General features: G+C 34.8%; 3 protein-coding genes across 5 annotated transcripts; 2 read left to right on the top strand and 1 right to left on the bottom strand.

Moving 5' to 3' along the window:
• Positions 1-18: 18 nt before the first annotated feature.
• LOC114879438 (geranylgeranyl transferase type-1 subunit beta) lies at positions 19-1,887 on the top strand. The gene is made up of 3 exons (XM_029194348.2): positions 19-853; positions 967-1,327; positions 1,405-1,887. Exons 1-3 carry the CDS (start codon positions 320-322, stop codon positions 1,515-1,517), a joined length of 1,008 nt encoding a protein of 335 aa, XP_029050181.1. The 5' UTR covers positions 19-319; the 3' UTR covers positions 1,518-1,887.
• A 544-nt stretch (positions 1,888-2,431) lies between these two features.
• Positions 2,432-10,417, top strand: LOC114879439 (tumor necrosis factor alpha-induced protein 8-like protein). Of its 2 annotated transcripts, XR_006829923.1 has the most exons (6): positions 2,432-2,683; positions 8,303-8,381; positions 8,584-8,685; positions 8,874-9,145; positions 9,254-9,681; positions 9,881-10,417. XR_006829923.1 is itself a non-coding variant. In XM_029194350.2 (5 exons), exons 3-5 carry the CDS (start codon positions 8,676-8,678, stop codon positions 9,605-9,607), a joined length of 636 nt encoding a protein of 211 aa, XP_029050183.1. In that variant the 5' UTR covers positions 2,432-2,683; positions 8,303-8,381; positions 8,584-8,675; the 3' UTR covers positions 9,608-10,417. The 2 variants fall into 2 exon arrangements, 1 of the variants encoding a protein (XP_029050183.1); XM_029194350.2 differs by having other exon boundaries at positions 9,254-10,417.
• Positions 10,033-15,881, bottom strand: LOC114879434 (DDB1- and CUL4-associated factor 12 homolog). 2 transcript variants are annotated; one of them, XM_029194341.2, is made up of 8 exons: positions 15,791-15,881; positions 15,673-15,709; positions 14,983-15,535; positions 14,453-14,908; positions 14,144-14,374; positions 13,777-14,061; positions 13,525-13,690; positions 10,033-13,439 (listed from the first exon to the last, which is right to left on the bottom strand). In XM_029194341.2, the coding sequence occupies exons 3-8, from the start codon at positions 15,066-15,068 to the stop codon at positions 13,284-13,286; spliced, it is 1,380 nt and encodes a 459-aa protein (XP_029050174.1). In that variant the 5' UTR covers positions 15,069-15,535; positions 15,673-15,709; positions 15,791-15,881; the 3' UTR covers positions 10,033-13,283. The 2 variants fall into 2 exon arrangements, with proteins under 2 accessions (XP_029050174.1, XP_029050173.1); XM_029194340.2 differs by lacking the exon at positions 15,791-15,881 and having other exon boundaries at positions 15,673-15,765.
• Positions 15,882-16,105: the final 224 nt, after the last annotated feature.

Below are 16,105 nucleotides of genomic sequence, written 5' to 3'. Positions count from 1 at the left end.
CGTTATCTCCGGTTTCCGGGTAGCATGTAGTTCGTGAAAAATTTCGCGGCTGGTGCGTGTTGCGGCGAACGTCCGGCGTGCGCAAGGAAGGGCTAGTTTGCCGGTGACGCGTGCGTTTCATGAATTCTTTTGTCGCCCCCTAGGAGTAACTTTTCCTATCGTTTGGAATTGAAGCGCTCTCTAGTAGATTCTACTATAATCCTAATGGAATTCTTTATCGCTCGCACAACAAATTCAGCAGTAACATTCTGATTTGATATATCTATGTATATTTGAATATATTATTATTTTCTTTTATTGTATAAAACCACGATACAACATGCCGTCGCAATTAGCGAAGAAAAAACATGCTAAATACTTTCAAAGGTTACTACAAATAATGCCCGGTAGCATGGCAGAGTTTGATTACTCCAGACTTGCTGTGGCATTTTTTGCTATATCAGGATTAGATATATTGAATTGTTTAAATGAAATTAGCGAAGAAACAAAATTAGAAGCGATAGATTGGATCTATAGGCTTCAAGTAACTGGAGCTGGACCACGTTCCGGCTTTCAGCCATGTACAACAATACCAAAGGATGTTCCAAAATACCAGTGTGGTCATTTAGCGATGACGTATATTGGATTAGTTACTCTTTTAATCCTTGGAGATGATTTAAGTAGAGTAGACAGAAAATCCATTGTCGAAGGGATGAGAGCTTGCCAGAATTCTGATGGATCATTTACGGCTGTCATAATTGGTTGCGAAAGTGACATGAGGTTTCTCTATTGCGCTTGTTGTATATCTAAAATATTAAACGATTGGTCAGGCATTGATAAAACAAGAGCAATCGACTACATTTTAAAGAGCATTGTAAGTTTTCACCTTTTCTTTTTCTTCTTTCTATGCCATGTAAAGAGTATTAACAGAAATGGCTTTTGTCTACCTAATTTTATCATAGCACAATATCTCAACAATGATTATAGTCATATGATGGAGCGATGGGTCAAGGACCTGGTCTTGAATCACACGGAGGATCTACATTCTGTGCTGTAGCTAGTCTGTTTCTCATGAACGAGCTTCATAATGTATTGACAAATGATCAGTTGAACAAATTAAGAAGATGGTGTCTGTTAAGACAAGATAGTGGCTTTCATGGTCGTCCTGGAAAACCATCCGATACCTGTTATAGTTTCTGGGTGGGTGCAACCCTACAAATACTTGATGTTAACAAATTATCGGATCCTGATGAAAATAGAGCATTCCTTCTCAATACTCAAGATACAATTGTCGGAGGATTTGCTAAGTTTGCCAATTGTCTACCAGATCCTCTCCATACATACTTAGGTATGTAACATACAGAACTAGCATATATAAACATTTGTAGCCCATATGTAATAGATACATTTATTTTTTTTTTTTAGGTTTATGTGGTTTAAGTTTGTTAGGAGAGACTGGTTTATGTATGATGAATGCTGCACTTAATATTTCCGATCGAGCATATAAACATTTATTAAAAATTCATGAAGTATGGTAATGCAATTAATATTTATATGAATTACTTGCAACAACTGAATATCATATCAAACGCACAGAGTAAAAATAACGAAAGAAATAACATTTTTGCATTTTGTCATGAATTATATTTGTACAGTTCTCATAGATTCTCTGTAGCAAGAACGATTATTCTAAAGAGGTCAATTAACGAGATTATTATGATTTCAAGATACGTTAATAATGATTTCGTTTAAATTGAGATACTCGTTGAAAATGTATTGAAGCCCATATTAAAAGTAAAAACGGAGAATACATAATAGTATAATTCGAATGCATCAAAAGTATTATTATATACAAATTTTAAAAGTTCTAATAAAAACTATATATATATATATAATAAGTGTTTATAACTGTGCCTTTTATTAATGTACCAAAAAAGTTTTCCCGGGCATTATAAGTAGAGCCGGCCCTGGACCTAGGCGGCCGCCTAGGGCCCCCATAAGACGATTTTACGTCTATAAGAATACAAGAAGAGTAATGTTTACTTGAATATTGATCGATGTAAATGCAAATCTAAATTAGTTATACAAGCTTTAATGTTAATTTTATAAATTTTATTTGTGGTACTTTATGTGAAGGGGCCCTTTTTCGGAGCTTGCCTCGAACCCCTGAAATCTCAGGGCCGGCACCGATTATAAGAATAAAACAAAATTGAAGTATTAAAAGATCAATAGATATAATTGTTGGTGTTACTACCGTTAAATTGAGAAATACGACTATGTCGTATTTTTTCGTATCCATGATATAAACCACCCCTTCGACGATCGAGCGCGTACTGCGAGGAAGAAAACTTTTTGACGCTGTGAAGTTGCCCGAGCGTAGCTGCCACATGCGCCCCACCTCGCGGAGCGATGATTCCATGGTAACCGGGGTGGGTTCGCAGACCACAACAGATGACGTTCGTTCGTTGGAGAAGGCAGTGATACTCGCGAGAGCGTGTTCCGTTGTTGCCGGTGTTAATTTTCATTTATTTCGATTATCGCGTCGATTAACGTTTCTAAAAGTTCTGTTATATCAGTGAAATTTAGTTCGAAGTGAAACGCGAAGATATCAACAGAATAATATATCTATTCTCTAATTGTTGGAAAAGAGAAATTTCATTGTCGACTGTTAGGGTCGCGAACGCGACCCAGCTCATCAGCAAAGGTTAGTGCGCGCCTAAAATTTAAATTACTCTGACATAAGTAAAATTAATTTTACGTTATTAAAAATAACTCAATAATCATTTGAATGGTATTCGAGATGAGTATTGTCAGATAGATACGCGCAATCAAAGAAACTTTGTCCCACCATACATTTTACTCCAATATACCACTTTCACTGGAAAGGTAAAAACTACTGTATACTGGATATGCAATTTCCACGTATTAAATTATCAATACTACCGCGCCAATATATAACTCTCCTTTGATTAAAATAAGTTATGATTAAATTTGATCTTATGATTGTGATCAAGTTGTCATGTGATCTATCGCATGATATCAAAATCCTTGCGTTGAGGAAACAAGAGTTTCGCAAAACCGACGAGTCCGTTTAATTGCGTCACTTAGTCATGGCCGAACGGATGCGTGTAACTTAATTCGTTACATGTGTATTATTCGTTAGTATGTATTGAAAGTAATAGATATCAACAGAGTATCGTCGGTACGTCGTATATATTTAGAAACAACGGGCTAAGCCTTTCTCCCGAGGTATCGCGAATTAATCGATTATTAGTACAGCGTGAAATTTTCCACGGTACACGATTTTCACTCGCGCGATCGCGCACATCCGACGGTGACAAATAAAAAATAAAAAAGATGGATAAACGTCGAGTAAACAGTTTTTCCGACTCGACGTATAAACGTGCTTTTGCTCGTCCATGGAACGTGGCCTGTAAATAGGTAACGTTAACCGAGCAATGAACGAGACTGTTGCGCAGCTCGCGCTCACCGCCTGTTTTTAATTGCCATTAAAACCACGGCCGGCCCGCATTTTCACGATTGATTTTCATCTCGGCGAGTTCATCTCACACGTGCAGACTCGGCTATGAATTTATCGTAAAGTTTTATACGTACGCGCATTTTACCGACTTTTACCCGGGCCCCGCAAACTCTAGGGACAGCTCTGCGTATATACGCGCTCATCAACTCTGGCGGTAAATTCATTCACGGTATTTAACGAGTTGATTCGCGTTACAGTGACCAATTATCTTCACTACATTATGCACGACGATGCGTGCTGCATTTTCATTCACCTAGAATCGTTTAAAAATTAATTTAACTCGATATTTTCAACGAATTAATGTATCGATGAAAAATATACTATTCGCAACGGTTCGTGGCACGGATTATAATTTAAAATTACGTTGCTATAGCTCGCATCCGTGCCGAACGTGTCTCCAACCTTGAATAAACTACCTGCTTAAAACAGAAAGAGAGGCAATAATATGTTCTAGAGCTTCGAAGGATGTAAAAATAAAAGCTAGTTTATGTTGAACGCCGAGACAGGAATTTTATTATAAGATGATACCGAAGGAGTTATTTTCTAGTAACTTTAAGCCAGTGGATATTAATCTTGATACTATAATCTACTGCGATTACAAAATATAGATATTATCCGTAACTATGTGTGTAGTGATTTAGATAGTTAAGGTAAGTTTAATTTTCTGCATCGAGGGATGCTTAATCAGTATGTGAAGTGATCCTCATCAGCATCATCATTGAATCAAGATCAAGCCCTCCCCTTCAGTGACGGATACTCGTGCATGCTCTTATTAAAGTAAATCAATTTACAATTTCATAAGTATACTGTAAATGTACAAACATTCGCAGAATAAAAAAAAATTGAAAAATTATTATTTCAATGAAGAATTTGAAACCTTGATTAACCCTTTCGTTGCCACGATGGTCCTATGGGACCGGCGCTTGTTTTTTCATTTAGGCCATGGTGGTCAACGATGACCACCACTAATTGTAAGAAAAATGTGCTATTGGCAAGATTGTACCGTTATTTTAATATATTTCGCAGTTCTTTGCCATTATAAAATTTTTAATATGAAATTTCTGGCCCAATGGTGTAAGTTCATAAATTCGCGTGGCAACGAAAGGGTTAACTATACCACTTTATCCTTACCCTTGTTACTTGCATGCAAGAATCACGCGTGGATCAATATCCAAAAAGGACGGCTAGGGATAACCAGAAAGGAACACGTGTATGCCTGGAAAGTCGTATTTTAACAGACAAACGCGTGACCTTACCGAAGAAAGCATAATCCGTCTCTCGTAACTTTGCCCGTGTGACCACGCACAAAAGATGTACGCGTACACGCGTGTAGTTGGTCGAAGGGCAGGTGGTGGGTATATTCTCAGACAAGATGCTCAATTTAACAAGGTGGTAGGTGCCAGTTGCACAGCTGTCGGGGTGACAGCTGCTTCTTTTCGATTGTAGAAAGAAAAACGTTAAGGAAACTGAGGAGGGAGAAAAAAGGGGCGGCAGGGTTAAGGGTGGTTGTTGATTCAAAATGGTCCCCAGTATGGTTACCAAAGATTTTGTTGCTTTCTACTGTTAAAGGAAAGTCAAAATTTTAGATTTGCTTCGGCTGGCTAAGAATCGATTTGTTTCCTGAATTCTATTTCGTAGATTTGAAAAACGTTAAGGAAACTGAGGGGAAGAAAAAATGGGCGGGAGATTTGAGGGTTGATTGCCGATTCAAAATGATCTCCAGTAGAGTTACCAAAGATTTTGTTGCTTTCTGCTGTTAAAGGAAAGTCAAAATTTTAGATCTATATTTTGCTAAAAATCGATTTGTATCCTGAATTCTATTTCGTTGATTTGAAAAACGTTAAGGAAACTGAGGGGAAGAAAAAGTGGGCGGGAGATTTGAGGGTTGATTACGGATTCAAAATGATCCTCAATATGGCTACCAAAGATTTTGTTGTTTTCTCCAACTAGAGGAAAGTAAAAATTTTAGATCTGCTATATTTTGCTAAAAATCGATTTGTTCACTGAATTCTATTTTGTAGATTTGATCGCGTGCAGATACTGCCTTTCTAAATTCAATGCAAAATGCAAGAAACTCTGTACACGCAATGTTGAAGTTAATAAAAATTACATTCGCGTATAATTCAAGGAACTTGGGTCATTAACAACGTCCTTCCATCTATCGTGATAATACAAGCCAGATAACTAATTATAGAAATGACGAGCCTCGAGTTTAAACTATACTTATGTTCATATAAACATCATTCCATTTCTCGAGGTGTTGCAAACAAACGTTTGTAACACACAGCGAAGTCTATAATAACGGAAGTCTATTAATAGCCTTTTCCATGCTATCGATTATTGACTAGAAACCAATTAATAAACCTTTAATTACTATCGATTCACCTGCGACTCCGGTAAAATAATGAAAGTTAGGTGCGCCGTAATTAAGATAAAATTGAAAGTAACGATCGCTCCTTTTAATCTTTAAATTACTATCAACTTATAAAATGATAGCGTTAATCCATGTAATTTAGAAAGAAATAAATAATGTTAAGAAATATGGATCATCGATCAGTTTATAATTTATCTTGCAAGTAATTCACTGCCTAGCTGTATCAGTATGTTTAATGTATTAGTCACGGTTGACTCACGACAGTCAACCGGAAATGATTTTTTTCTTTTTAAATATACGTTTAATATTACAACAATGAAAGACGGAAGGAAGATAAAAAGGCGGGAATTTCACAAGATCGATCATCTCACACAGATAAATATAAGAATGAAATCTTTTGACCCGCTTTAGCCGTACCGGAAGGCCGGTAAGTTTCACTCGCCACTGACATACAGTTTTATGCAATCCAATTTTCCACGATCCGCTTGAATAGAATTCAGGGAACAGTGAGATGTTTACCGGGAAATGATGACAATTCCGTTAATTGTGACAAATGCGTGGGAATAATAAAAATTGAAAAATTCTCATTACGAAGAGCATTGTTATCGAATTTAAATAAAAGAAAGTAGAGCACTTTAGAAAATGTACTCCAATTATAGAAATCATGTTAACGCGACGGTTGATACCGATGAAAGAATTTGTAGAACAAATTGGAAAATTCAATTAATAAAAAAGGTTTGAAAAACGTCTGAAAGCTTAACAGCACCGAAGCGAAGATAATTGCATGTCTTTATGGGTGAACCTTCATCCCAGTAATTTGTTATTTAATGTTAATTGAAAAATAAAAAAATAAATTAATATTTACAGGGGTTGCAATGATTACTGTGAAACTTCATTCATGATAGCCTTCAATATAAGTATACAGTCAGCTGCGTTGTACCAATTTAGCTGTTTTCTTTTCAGATCAACGATTATGTTAATAAAGTTTGCTTACGCGCAAAACGATAAGCGAAAAACTTTGAAATTGACTGGCTCGAAGTTTCTGAAAAAGCTAATTTCTCGGTTTACCAAGCATCGCTACTTTCTAACTGCATCAGTTGATCTAAATCACTACTACTTTCTTTATAAGTTCAATGCATATGTATACATTAACCCTTGAAGAAAATACGTCTTCGGTACACTTTGAATGTTCCAATCATCTGAATTATTCAAACACCCCAACGATCCGAAGTTTTACAATCCTAATTAACAGGGGATCGGTTAGGTTGCTTAACCCTTTCGCTGCCAGGGTGGTCCCATGGGACCGACGCTTGTCTTTTCATTTGGGCCACGATGACCACCATGGCCGAAATGAAAGAAAAATGTGCTATTAGCAAGATTGTACCGTTATTTTAATATATTTCGCAATTCTTTGCCATTATAAAATTTTTAATATGAAATTTCTATTATGTCCCACTGGTGCAAGTTCAAAAATTCGCGTGGCAGCGAAAGGGTTAATAATGCATACTCTTTACAAGCAGGTAACTGGTAAACGTAGCTACTCGATGATCGATTACAAATTGGGAAACCGCTAAAGTAAAGAGAGCGAAAGCTGTACGATCGATCACCTGTTCTCTCGTACAACTTTCCAGTGTCTCGACATGGTAGAACGTCAATTACGTCAACCCTTTGCCGGTAACGGAATTGAATTTCGTTCATGTAGATGGAAACATTAGGAATGCAGCTGGTGCTTGCGTAACCCCGTAATGTATACAAATGAACGGTATGTAGGTAACGTCTAATTAGAACGATATCGAGTGATGACTTAACACTCGACGTACACACTTTGCTCTCAACTAATTTTCCCCGTAACTGGAATTCGGTAGCTCGCAATTACACGAGTAGCTGAACTGACCGCAAAATAGATGAAATGGTTTTGATAGTTGGAGAGCGTTTAATGGGATCACCGATGGTCGTCGAGTGTCAGGAGATTGTTGGGGACGTTGGAGTAAGTCCTTGAAGATTCGCAATCGGGTGAAACGACAGGAAATTTTGAAATGCCTGACACTCGGACCGATATCGATGTTCGTCACGTTCTCGAAATACACTCTGGCCGGCTGTATCGGGACTAGGTCCGAACCGTTTCCATTTGCCCTTATTACTTGAACAAATGAAAGAACGAGAGTCTCTCGCTTGCCTTGACGCTCCTTACAAATCGATCCAACTACCATACGATTACGTTTCTTATGCGAAGCGTCTCGTATAACTGGTGGTAGGTACATGAAAAAAAATATGTTAATTCATAGGGAAGCGAGAATGTAATCGTCTACGGTAGCGGAAGGTTTAATTCCATGGATAAAATTAACTCGCGTACAATTTGAAACAGCCACGAGGAAATCCTAACGTTTCTCGGTAATGTGTTTTTTCAGGTGGCGTGGGGTACGGCAGTGATGGAATTGCAGAGCTGGCTGCTCTATCATCTTGTAGCCGTAACCGACTGTAATCAAGGTATACAAATGTTAACTGTATAATGCTCTGATTCATTCCCATGAACGAGAACATCAACACCAAGAAACTCGTTGCGTCCGCGTCGCTCGACGATCGCTGCCTTACGTTGCCTCGTTACTTTCATCATCGTACACATTTCGTCGTTCTTATATTTTCTCCGCAAACATTAATTCATTCGTTTTCTATCCTTGGTTTATTTTAGTTACTTTTGCCTGAGTTCCGAGCGTGCTCATCGAGCATTTCTTTATTTCACTCACAATCCCGTTATCGCCTAGAGGAAACAGCAGACCACCAATGTTTGACGGTAAGTTCCGATGATTATTCATAACATTAAGCTTTAACGATCTATCGTTATGTATCGTAACCGGTGATGGCTATTTTTATATTGTATCAGTTGAAAAGCCTCGATACATCTGCCGACGATTCCCTCGACCAAACAGAGGGTCGATTATTCGTGCGGGTATCTCGAGTGAATGTGGAATATCTTTCTAGTGATGCAGTCGGCGGCTACACTGAACGGCGGATCTTATCCAGCCGGCGGCACCGGAAGTCGCGCTCGTGATTTAGGTCTTCGAGCCCAGAAAAAACTGCTCGGCCGAGTGGTATCAACAGGAGCCGGAAGATCGCTTCTGATAGACGACGCCACCACGTCGCTTTTAGACAATCTTTACAAACTCATGGAACGGGCTGCTAAAGCTAACCCGAACTTGGACAAAAAGCAGCCTGAAAAGGTTTTGAAGAACATCGTTAAGCTGTCCATCAAGGTACGTTAGCCTCGAGTCGACTCTTGACACGGATATGAAAATTCTTACAGTTTTCAACGAGCCTTCTTTTCAATATTTTCTTCCTTTCTTCGTCTACGGTTCTTACAGATCGGTCTTCTGCAACGTAATCAACAATTGAACGCCGCCGATGATGCGAAACTCGCCGAAATAAGGACTACTCTCCGAGCCGTGGCGATGTCCGTGGTGTCGTTTTACGAACTGGAGTTCAGTTTCGATAGGGCGTATTTAATTAAATCATTGGAACGTTGCCGAACCGCGATACAGACGCTCATTAAACCACACCTCACGGATAAATCTCAGGACAGATGCGACCAGGTGTTCGATTTCTTGACGCATTCAGACTTCCTCGACTCGGTTTTCAGGCAAGACTCCGAACTGAGACCTATCCTGGGGATGCTAGTCAGTGATATAAATAAGGCCTTGGATGCTGGGCATCTTTGATTCTTTTCGAACGCGTTACTTCAACGTGATCAACTGAAAGAAAGAAAGAAGGATGAGGAAGGGAAGAGTATAAAGTAAAGTTAACGTACTTGCTAATGATTAAGGGAAGATGATGAGGAGTTTCTTTCCACGTGTAGTACAGTTATTTATAATTATCTGTAAAGAAAAAGTACCGATAATTATTGTTTTCAAATGGAAGAAGAGAAATTTTAAGATACCAACAAATGCTCACCAATTTATGCAATAATTGTGAAATACTCTATTTATTTTCAGAATGTATATTGTACGATCGGTGTATATTTATTTACGATACTGGTGTGTTAGGGTACCAATTATACCAAAAAATGAAAAAGGAGAAATGAGCTTATTTATGCCCTCAGGCCAAGGGCGTTTATAGTAATGGTGGTAAAATAACAACTCATTAGTTCCAACAGAATGACGCGTGAAAGAAGCAATTTATTATCGTTAAAATCACGCTAATAATAGACACGTGCCCCGAAAAGAAGATGCCTTTCAAAGGTTCCATCTTCTGCTCGTTAAAGAGGTATGGTCCTCTTCACGTGTCGGACGTGTATACACGGGGCAAAATTGACCTCCGTGTTTTTATTCAAGCTGAGCCTCGGTACATTGTCAAACACACATAATAAAACACAACATATCTAATGTAGTCAGGGCTAAGCCTGAATTAAAAAACATTCACATCACATGTTTTGTATGCATTATACACATTTTACACGTTCTTCGTGACGATTCTAAATGAAAATGAAAATATTGTATCAATATACCATTAATAAATTATTTATAAGGAGACTAATCTTTCCTTCTCTTTTGTATTTTGTTCTTTAAGCGTTGTTATTACTTCTTCTCTCAGTTAGAAGAATTGATAAATACAATTTCAATCTTGGCATGTTTATTTACATTAATTACTTAACACATTCGCACACACATAAAATTACAATATTGCAAGGTGTACGATTACCGTCCAAATAGTCCTATCTCTGAGAAACATTTACCATTTCACGTGTCAAACAAACACTTTTTAAGAAATAAATACAATTCAATGTTGTAATTTGTTCTAACAAAATTTTGTATATATTTGTTTAAAAAGTTTGTTGTTACAATAAGTTGATGAAACGTAACAAACATTGAGCTGACTGTAAACTTATCATAAATTTCTTCACACGTATTACTTGCACTGGATATCTTTTTTCTAACAATTAAATATATTGTAAATTTTTGAAACAAAATATTTAAAAAGAACTTAAAAGGTTACTCGTTACATTGTCCCTCTATTCTTAACACAGATGATAAATACTTTTGTAATAACATTTTATTATAGATCTAGGAACACAACCATACAGAATAACAAATTAAATTATGTACTTTTATAACGAAAAGGAAAAAAAAAAAGAAAAATACATATAACACGTTCTTCTTTAAAAAATAGAAGAAAAATCTGTTAAGAAATACAAGGACAAATATTCTGAAGTTACACATGATTTCTTACAAAAATTTTTCTCTAATATTCTTATGGTAAGCATTAATACACGAGAGAATAGCTTTTTTTCTGCTACAGTAATGCAGCCATTATAACTGCAGAAAATTGTTTTATAACTTATACATATACTTCAAGTATAAAAATTATTTATTTTACACCTTTCCTATTGCATTATATAAGATAAAATATGTGATACTTAGACTTTATTGTTTGTGATATTAGTACGAAAAAATTAGGACGTTTTAAAATGGACATCAAATTGTGTATAGAAAATAGTTATCACTTAAAAAGATTTCATATGAAAGCAATGAACTTGAAACAAATTTAACAATTATCGTTGAGAGCCTAAATGGATAAAATTATGGCAGGCATTAAAGACAGAATTATTTGTTATAATTTTTTGTTCTCAATATTTATAATAAAAGTAGATGTGATAGTCCATATTAAAATGCATTCAATGTATTCGTTCATTATGTATCATCACATATATGTTTTGTATAGTTTAATCATGGATTTATAAATACAACACACATTTTTACTTATTATATAATGTAATGACTTTATGAATATATGCCAACAATTTGTAATCTGTTGGTGTACAGTACCGAATATGGTAGGTTTTCCCAGAGAAAATGACGATATCCCAGGTTTCCTACTTTCCCTGTATCGTAATTTTCCTTAGAGAAGTCTACTTCGTTCGAGACTATACAAGTACTTAGAATATATTTTGTTATCATATATTCACCACGACACATTGATAATCCAGTTACTTATTGTTTACATCTCAACAACTTTTCAATCCCCAAAAATGTTGTTCTATTCTAAGCATTGAAAATGCACTTACATCATTGCTGCATCAATGAATTCAATGTAAAAGACAATGATTAACATAATGGTGAACTTTATCACTTAAGTACACCAAAATTTGTAGTGTAAAAATTATATGTAAATCTATTTGTTTCAACTTTTAAATGGCTGCACATAATTATAAAATTTCATTGATAAATGCACACAGTTTTTATTCCCTAATACTTCAATTTCATCAAATTCCATATAACATAGAGGTAATGAATCTGATCAAATTTGTGGAGTATTTTTTCAAGGACTAATTTTTACAGTTAATAAGTTTAAGATTTGATGTTTGTGACCATGTTAATAACAACAAAATTGTATTAAAAGAAAATGAATACACGATGATAGATTATTTCTTTCTTAATAAATTTTGATTCAACAAAATAATAACCACTGTGTACATTCGAAAAATATTATTTAATAGTTCATGCATTGATCAAAGTTCTAAATGTTTGAGACTCTATTATTTAATACAGAAATACATTATAAAGATTTGAAACAGTTACTGTTTTCCCTAAAATAAACTTTTGTAACATACTTATTGTATATTGTTCTTTTAAGGCCAGTATTAAAATTTCAACTTGATAAATTGTATCTGATAAAACTTAATGTTCATTGCAGTGTTATTCGTTGACTACTTCTTAGATTATCATTTCCAACACAAGTTATAAAGAATACATTTAAAATCACACTATGTAGATAATCATAACATATGAAAACATGTTCTTCAGAAATTATTTGTATTATACCATAAAAGAGATCCTCATTCAAAAGTTCATTAAATTTCATAAATAATGACTAATATCGGTGAAAAATTTTATGTTAAATGATGAATCAAATTAAATTAACACCTTCATAATGGCGTGGTAAGGTCATAAATATAAATTATATCGTTCTTAAATCATCATTTATCAGATACTAGTTTTATTTTAAGTTCAAAATAATAATTTCAACTTTTCCTTCGTGTTAATGTATAAACATACACTAATACGATTGCTTAATAAAGCAATCGAGGCAGTCGAGATATATACACCTTTGAAATTCATTTTCTTATTACATTTTTCTATTATCTCATTTATGTATGAGGTATAAAAATTTCTGACGAGTGTGTTGTTATTTTTTTCTAAATTTTAATAAATAGAAGAAAGGCAAAATTATGTAAGAAGTATGAAAGTACATGATTACTGTAATCAGAAAATGTTTCTTAACTCTAGAAGAGGTGTATATACCATTTTAGATAAAATCTTGATTATTCATATTTAAATGTACAACTTATAATTACTTACGTAAAAATCGATGCGGCTCTTCATTCGGCTAAAATTAACTTTATTGCCATAATCCTGCATAGTTACCATAAAGATTTACAGGAAGTGGTCCACCAGCTGTAAATAACCGCGTCCCGGATCCGTCGTAGCAATGAGTATATATAGCAGGTGTATACTTAACATTTTGAAATCCATCGATGTACTCTTCATCTGGAAACTGGTATCATCGTAAAAATAAATATCACATTCTTCTAGAAAATAAATCAATTTAAATTTCAATCGAATAATGTGTTAAAACGTACCACGTATCCCTTTGAAGCTTTGAGTACTACAGTTCTGTTAGAATTAATCGAAGACTCCAGATACTTTTGCGCTCTAACGTCGTAAAACATTAACATTCCTAAACCAGTTCCAATAGTTAGAACAGAACCTTGAAAGCTAGCCGATCGGATACCACAACCGCTATATCTGTACAAAAAGATACGGACACCTAGCATGTTTGGAAAAGATTATATAATTTAAAAGATTTCGATAGCAGTACGATTATTACATACCGTGAAGGTATTTTTTTAATTGGCTGCAGAGTTCTTGCATCGAGAAGTAAAGTATAAGAACGACATCCTACTGCATAAACACCATCATCTTGTACAGCAAGACAAACATTTTCTTGACAGGCTGGTAGTTTTCTAGATATTTTTTGTCTGAAAGTCTCAGCAGACCATATATGTATAAAACTATTCAAAGTAAGAGCAGCAATTTCTTTATATGTCCTATTAAAAGCAAGTGCTCGTACTTTTTGCGCTGATCTACATTCCTTGACGCACACAGGCCGAATCAACCTAGAAAAAAAAAAGAAGGAAAAAAATGAAATGACATAGAGTTACAGACCGTTCTTGTTAGATGCACTTTATATTATGCAACCTATGTGTTGGCACATCTGCTTTATCAGGGGCTTCTGCAAGGTCACTGTCTATATGCCATAAAGCCATTTTGGTATCCCTAGCACCAGAAACTAAAAACTCATCATCTAACCAACACATATCAAAGACCCAGTCTCTATGACCTTCTTCTCCTACGCAAACTGGATCAAGAGTAGGTAACCTATATATCGCAATTTCGGTACTATTTCTTGCTCCAGTTGATAAAAGAGTTCTGTAATATATAAATTGATGAAAAACAACACAATAATGTAAGAAATTCCAAGTAGTACCAATTTCTTCATTTACATACCTAGAAGGATTTATTTGAACAGAATGTATACCACATTGCTGATCCGGTACAACACTACCTCCTGAATTAATTTGTCTTCCATGAAGAGATGGTATTTGATCTAATTTCTGTGTTGCTACATCATAAACCATCAATTTGTTGCATTTCGTTCCAAATACTACTTGTCTATCGCTTAACCATTGAGAACAAAAAACTTTATTCATATTATTTAAGCTAACCGAATATTCTTTATATAAATCATGAGTTAATATATGTCGAAATCCATATTCTTGATTAATTTTTCGCACTTCTCTTGTATTCGTTTCTCTAGCACGCACATAATCCACAAAATTAAAAGAAGTTTTTAGGTACTGTACTCCTTCACATATGGAGTCTGCTTCATCGTCGCTCGATTCGTAGCAGACAAAATCTTCAGGCTTATCCGGTTTCCGATTTCTTTCTAATCTTAAGGCTGCTCTGTAACAGAAACATGAGTTTTTAAATAAATCTAGTTATATAAAATATATCTATTTAAATTGTTTACAACTTACCTTTTAGCGTGACGCTCTTCTAAACGATTGCCAGTAGCACAAGGAGGACGCGTACCATATACAGGTATTCTTTGCGTTTCAGCCATTTTACAGAGATTTTTAAGTATATAAATTATGATGTGTTAGAATAATGAAATGTTGTTGTATATCAAATTGTTTTAATAATTTATTATGATTTATCTGGTCTATATAATGTTTAAAATTATTCTTGGCAACATAGCCTCAAAAATATGATATTAAATATCATTAATTATTATATTTAATTAAATTCTCCTATTAAGATGGAACATGAATACATGATCTTATTATAATCAGAGCTATGTTTTACTTGTTTGACTTCCAAAAAGGATCTGATAAATTTAAAACATTTGTTGATGTTCATGCATTAATGTGGCCATTATAATGAACAATAAAAATCTCTCAAATGATGTTTAAAAGTCAATTAATCCAAAATTGTTAACGGAATTCCAATCTTCTCGGGCGAAATATTTATAAACGTGGTTGGTATGCAGTGAAATAACAAGAAACTATCTTGGCAGCAATTCTTCTTTGGCTGGAACAGAATCAAATTTATGTTTCTTAAATATTTGTTCTTAAGAAAAAAAATAAGATCTTTTGATTTTCGAAAGTGTTATGAGTATACATTTTATATGTTCGTGTCTTTACAATTATTTATGAAATGTAACAAACCTTAGTAGGACGACAATTGCCGAAACTACTGTGCTGCCTGAGCGAAACAATTTTTTAGATGAAATCTTTTCTTTATCACATGCACAACTTCATAATTACATAACTCGTATGCACTTACAGATAATCATACGAATATCAAGGTTTTGTATCAAAATTATACAAAGAAATACAAAAGAATATCAGGAAATTCATGATAAGTAAAGAGACCTTCGAAGCACTAAGCAACTAACCATCGCCATATTGAAACGAACAGTAAAACCACATAAAATTCAACAAAGCAAACTGAAATTTTCTAAACATGTCGCTCTCTATTCGTGTAAGATATTTTGAGAAGTATCTGTATCTAAAAATCATAAAGAATAAACTAATTCTTGAACAATTAGGAAAGTTAAAGGGAGCAACTTCCATCAATTGTCAACAGAAGAAGTTTACC

Source organism: Osmia bicornis, chromosome 11 (assembly GCF_907164935.1).
Source record: "Osmia bicornis bicornis chromosome 11, iOsmBic2.1, whole genome shotgun sequence".
NCBI classification, from domain to species: domain Eukaryota; kingdom Metazoa; phylum Arthropoda; class Insecta; order Hymenoptera; family Megachilidae; genus Osmia; species Osmia bicornis.
Note: the sequence above shows the minus strand (reverse complement) of the source record. Positions and strands in the feature narration are given on the sequence as shown.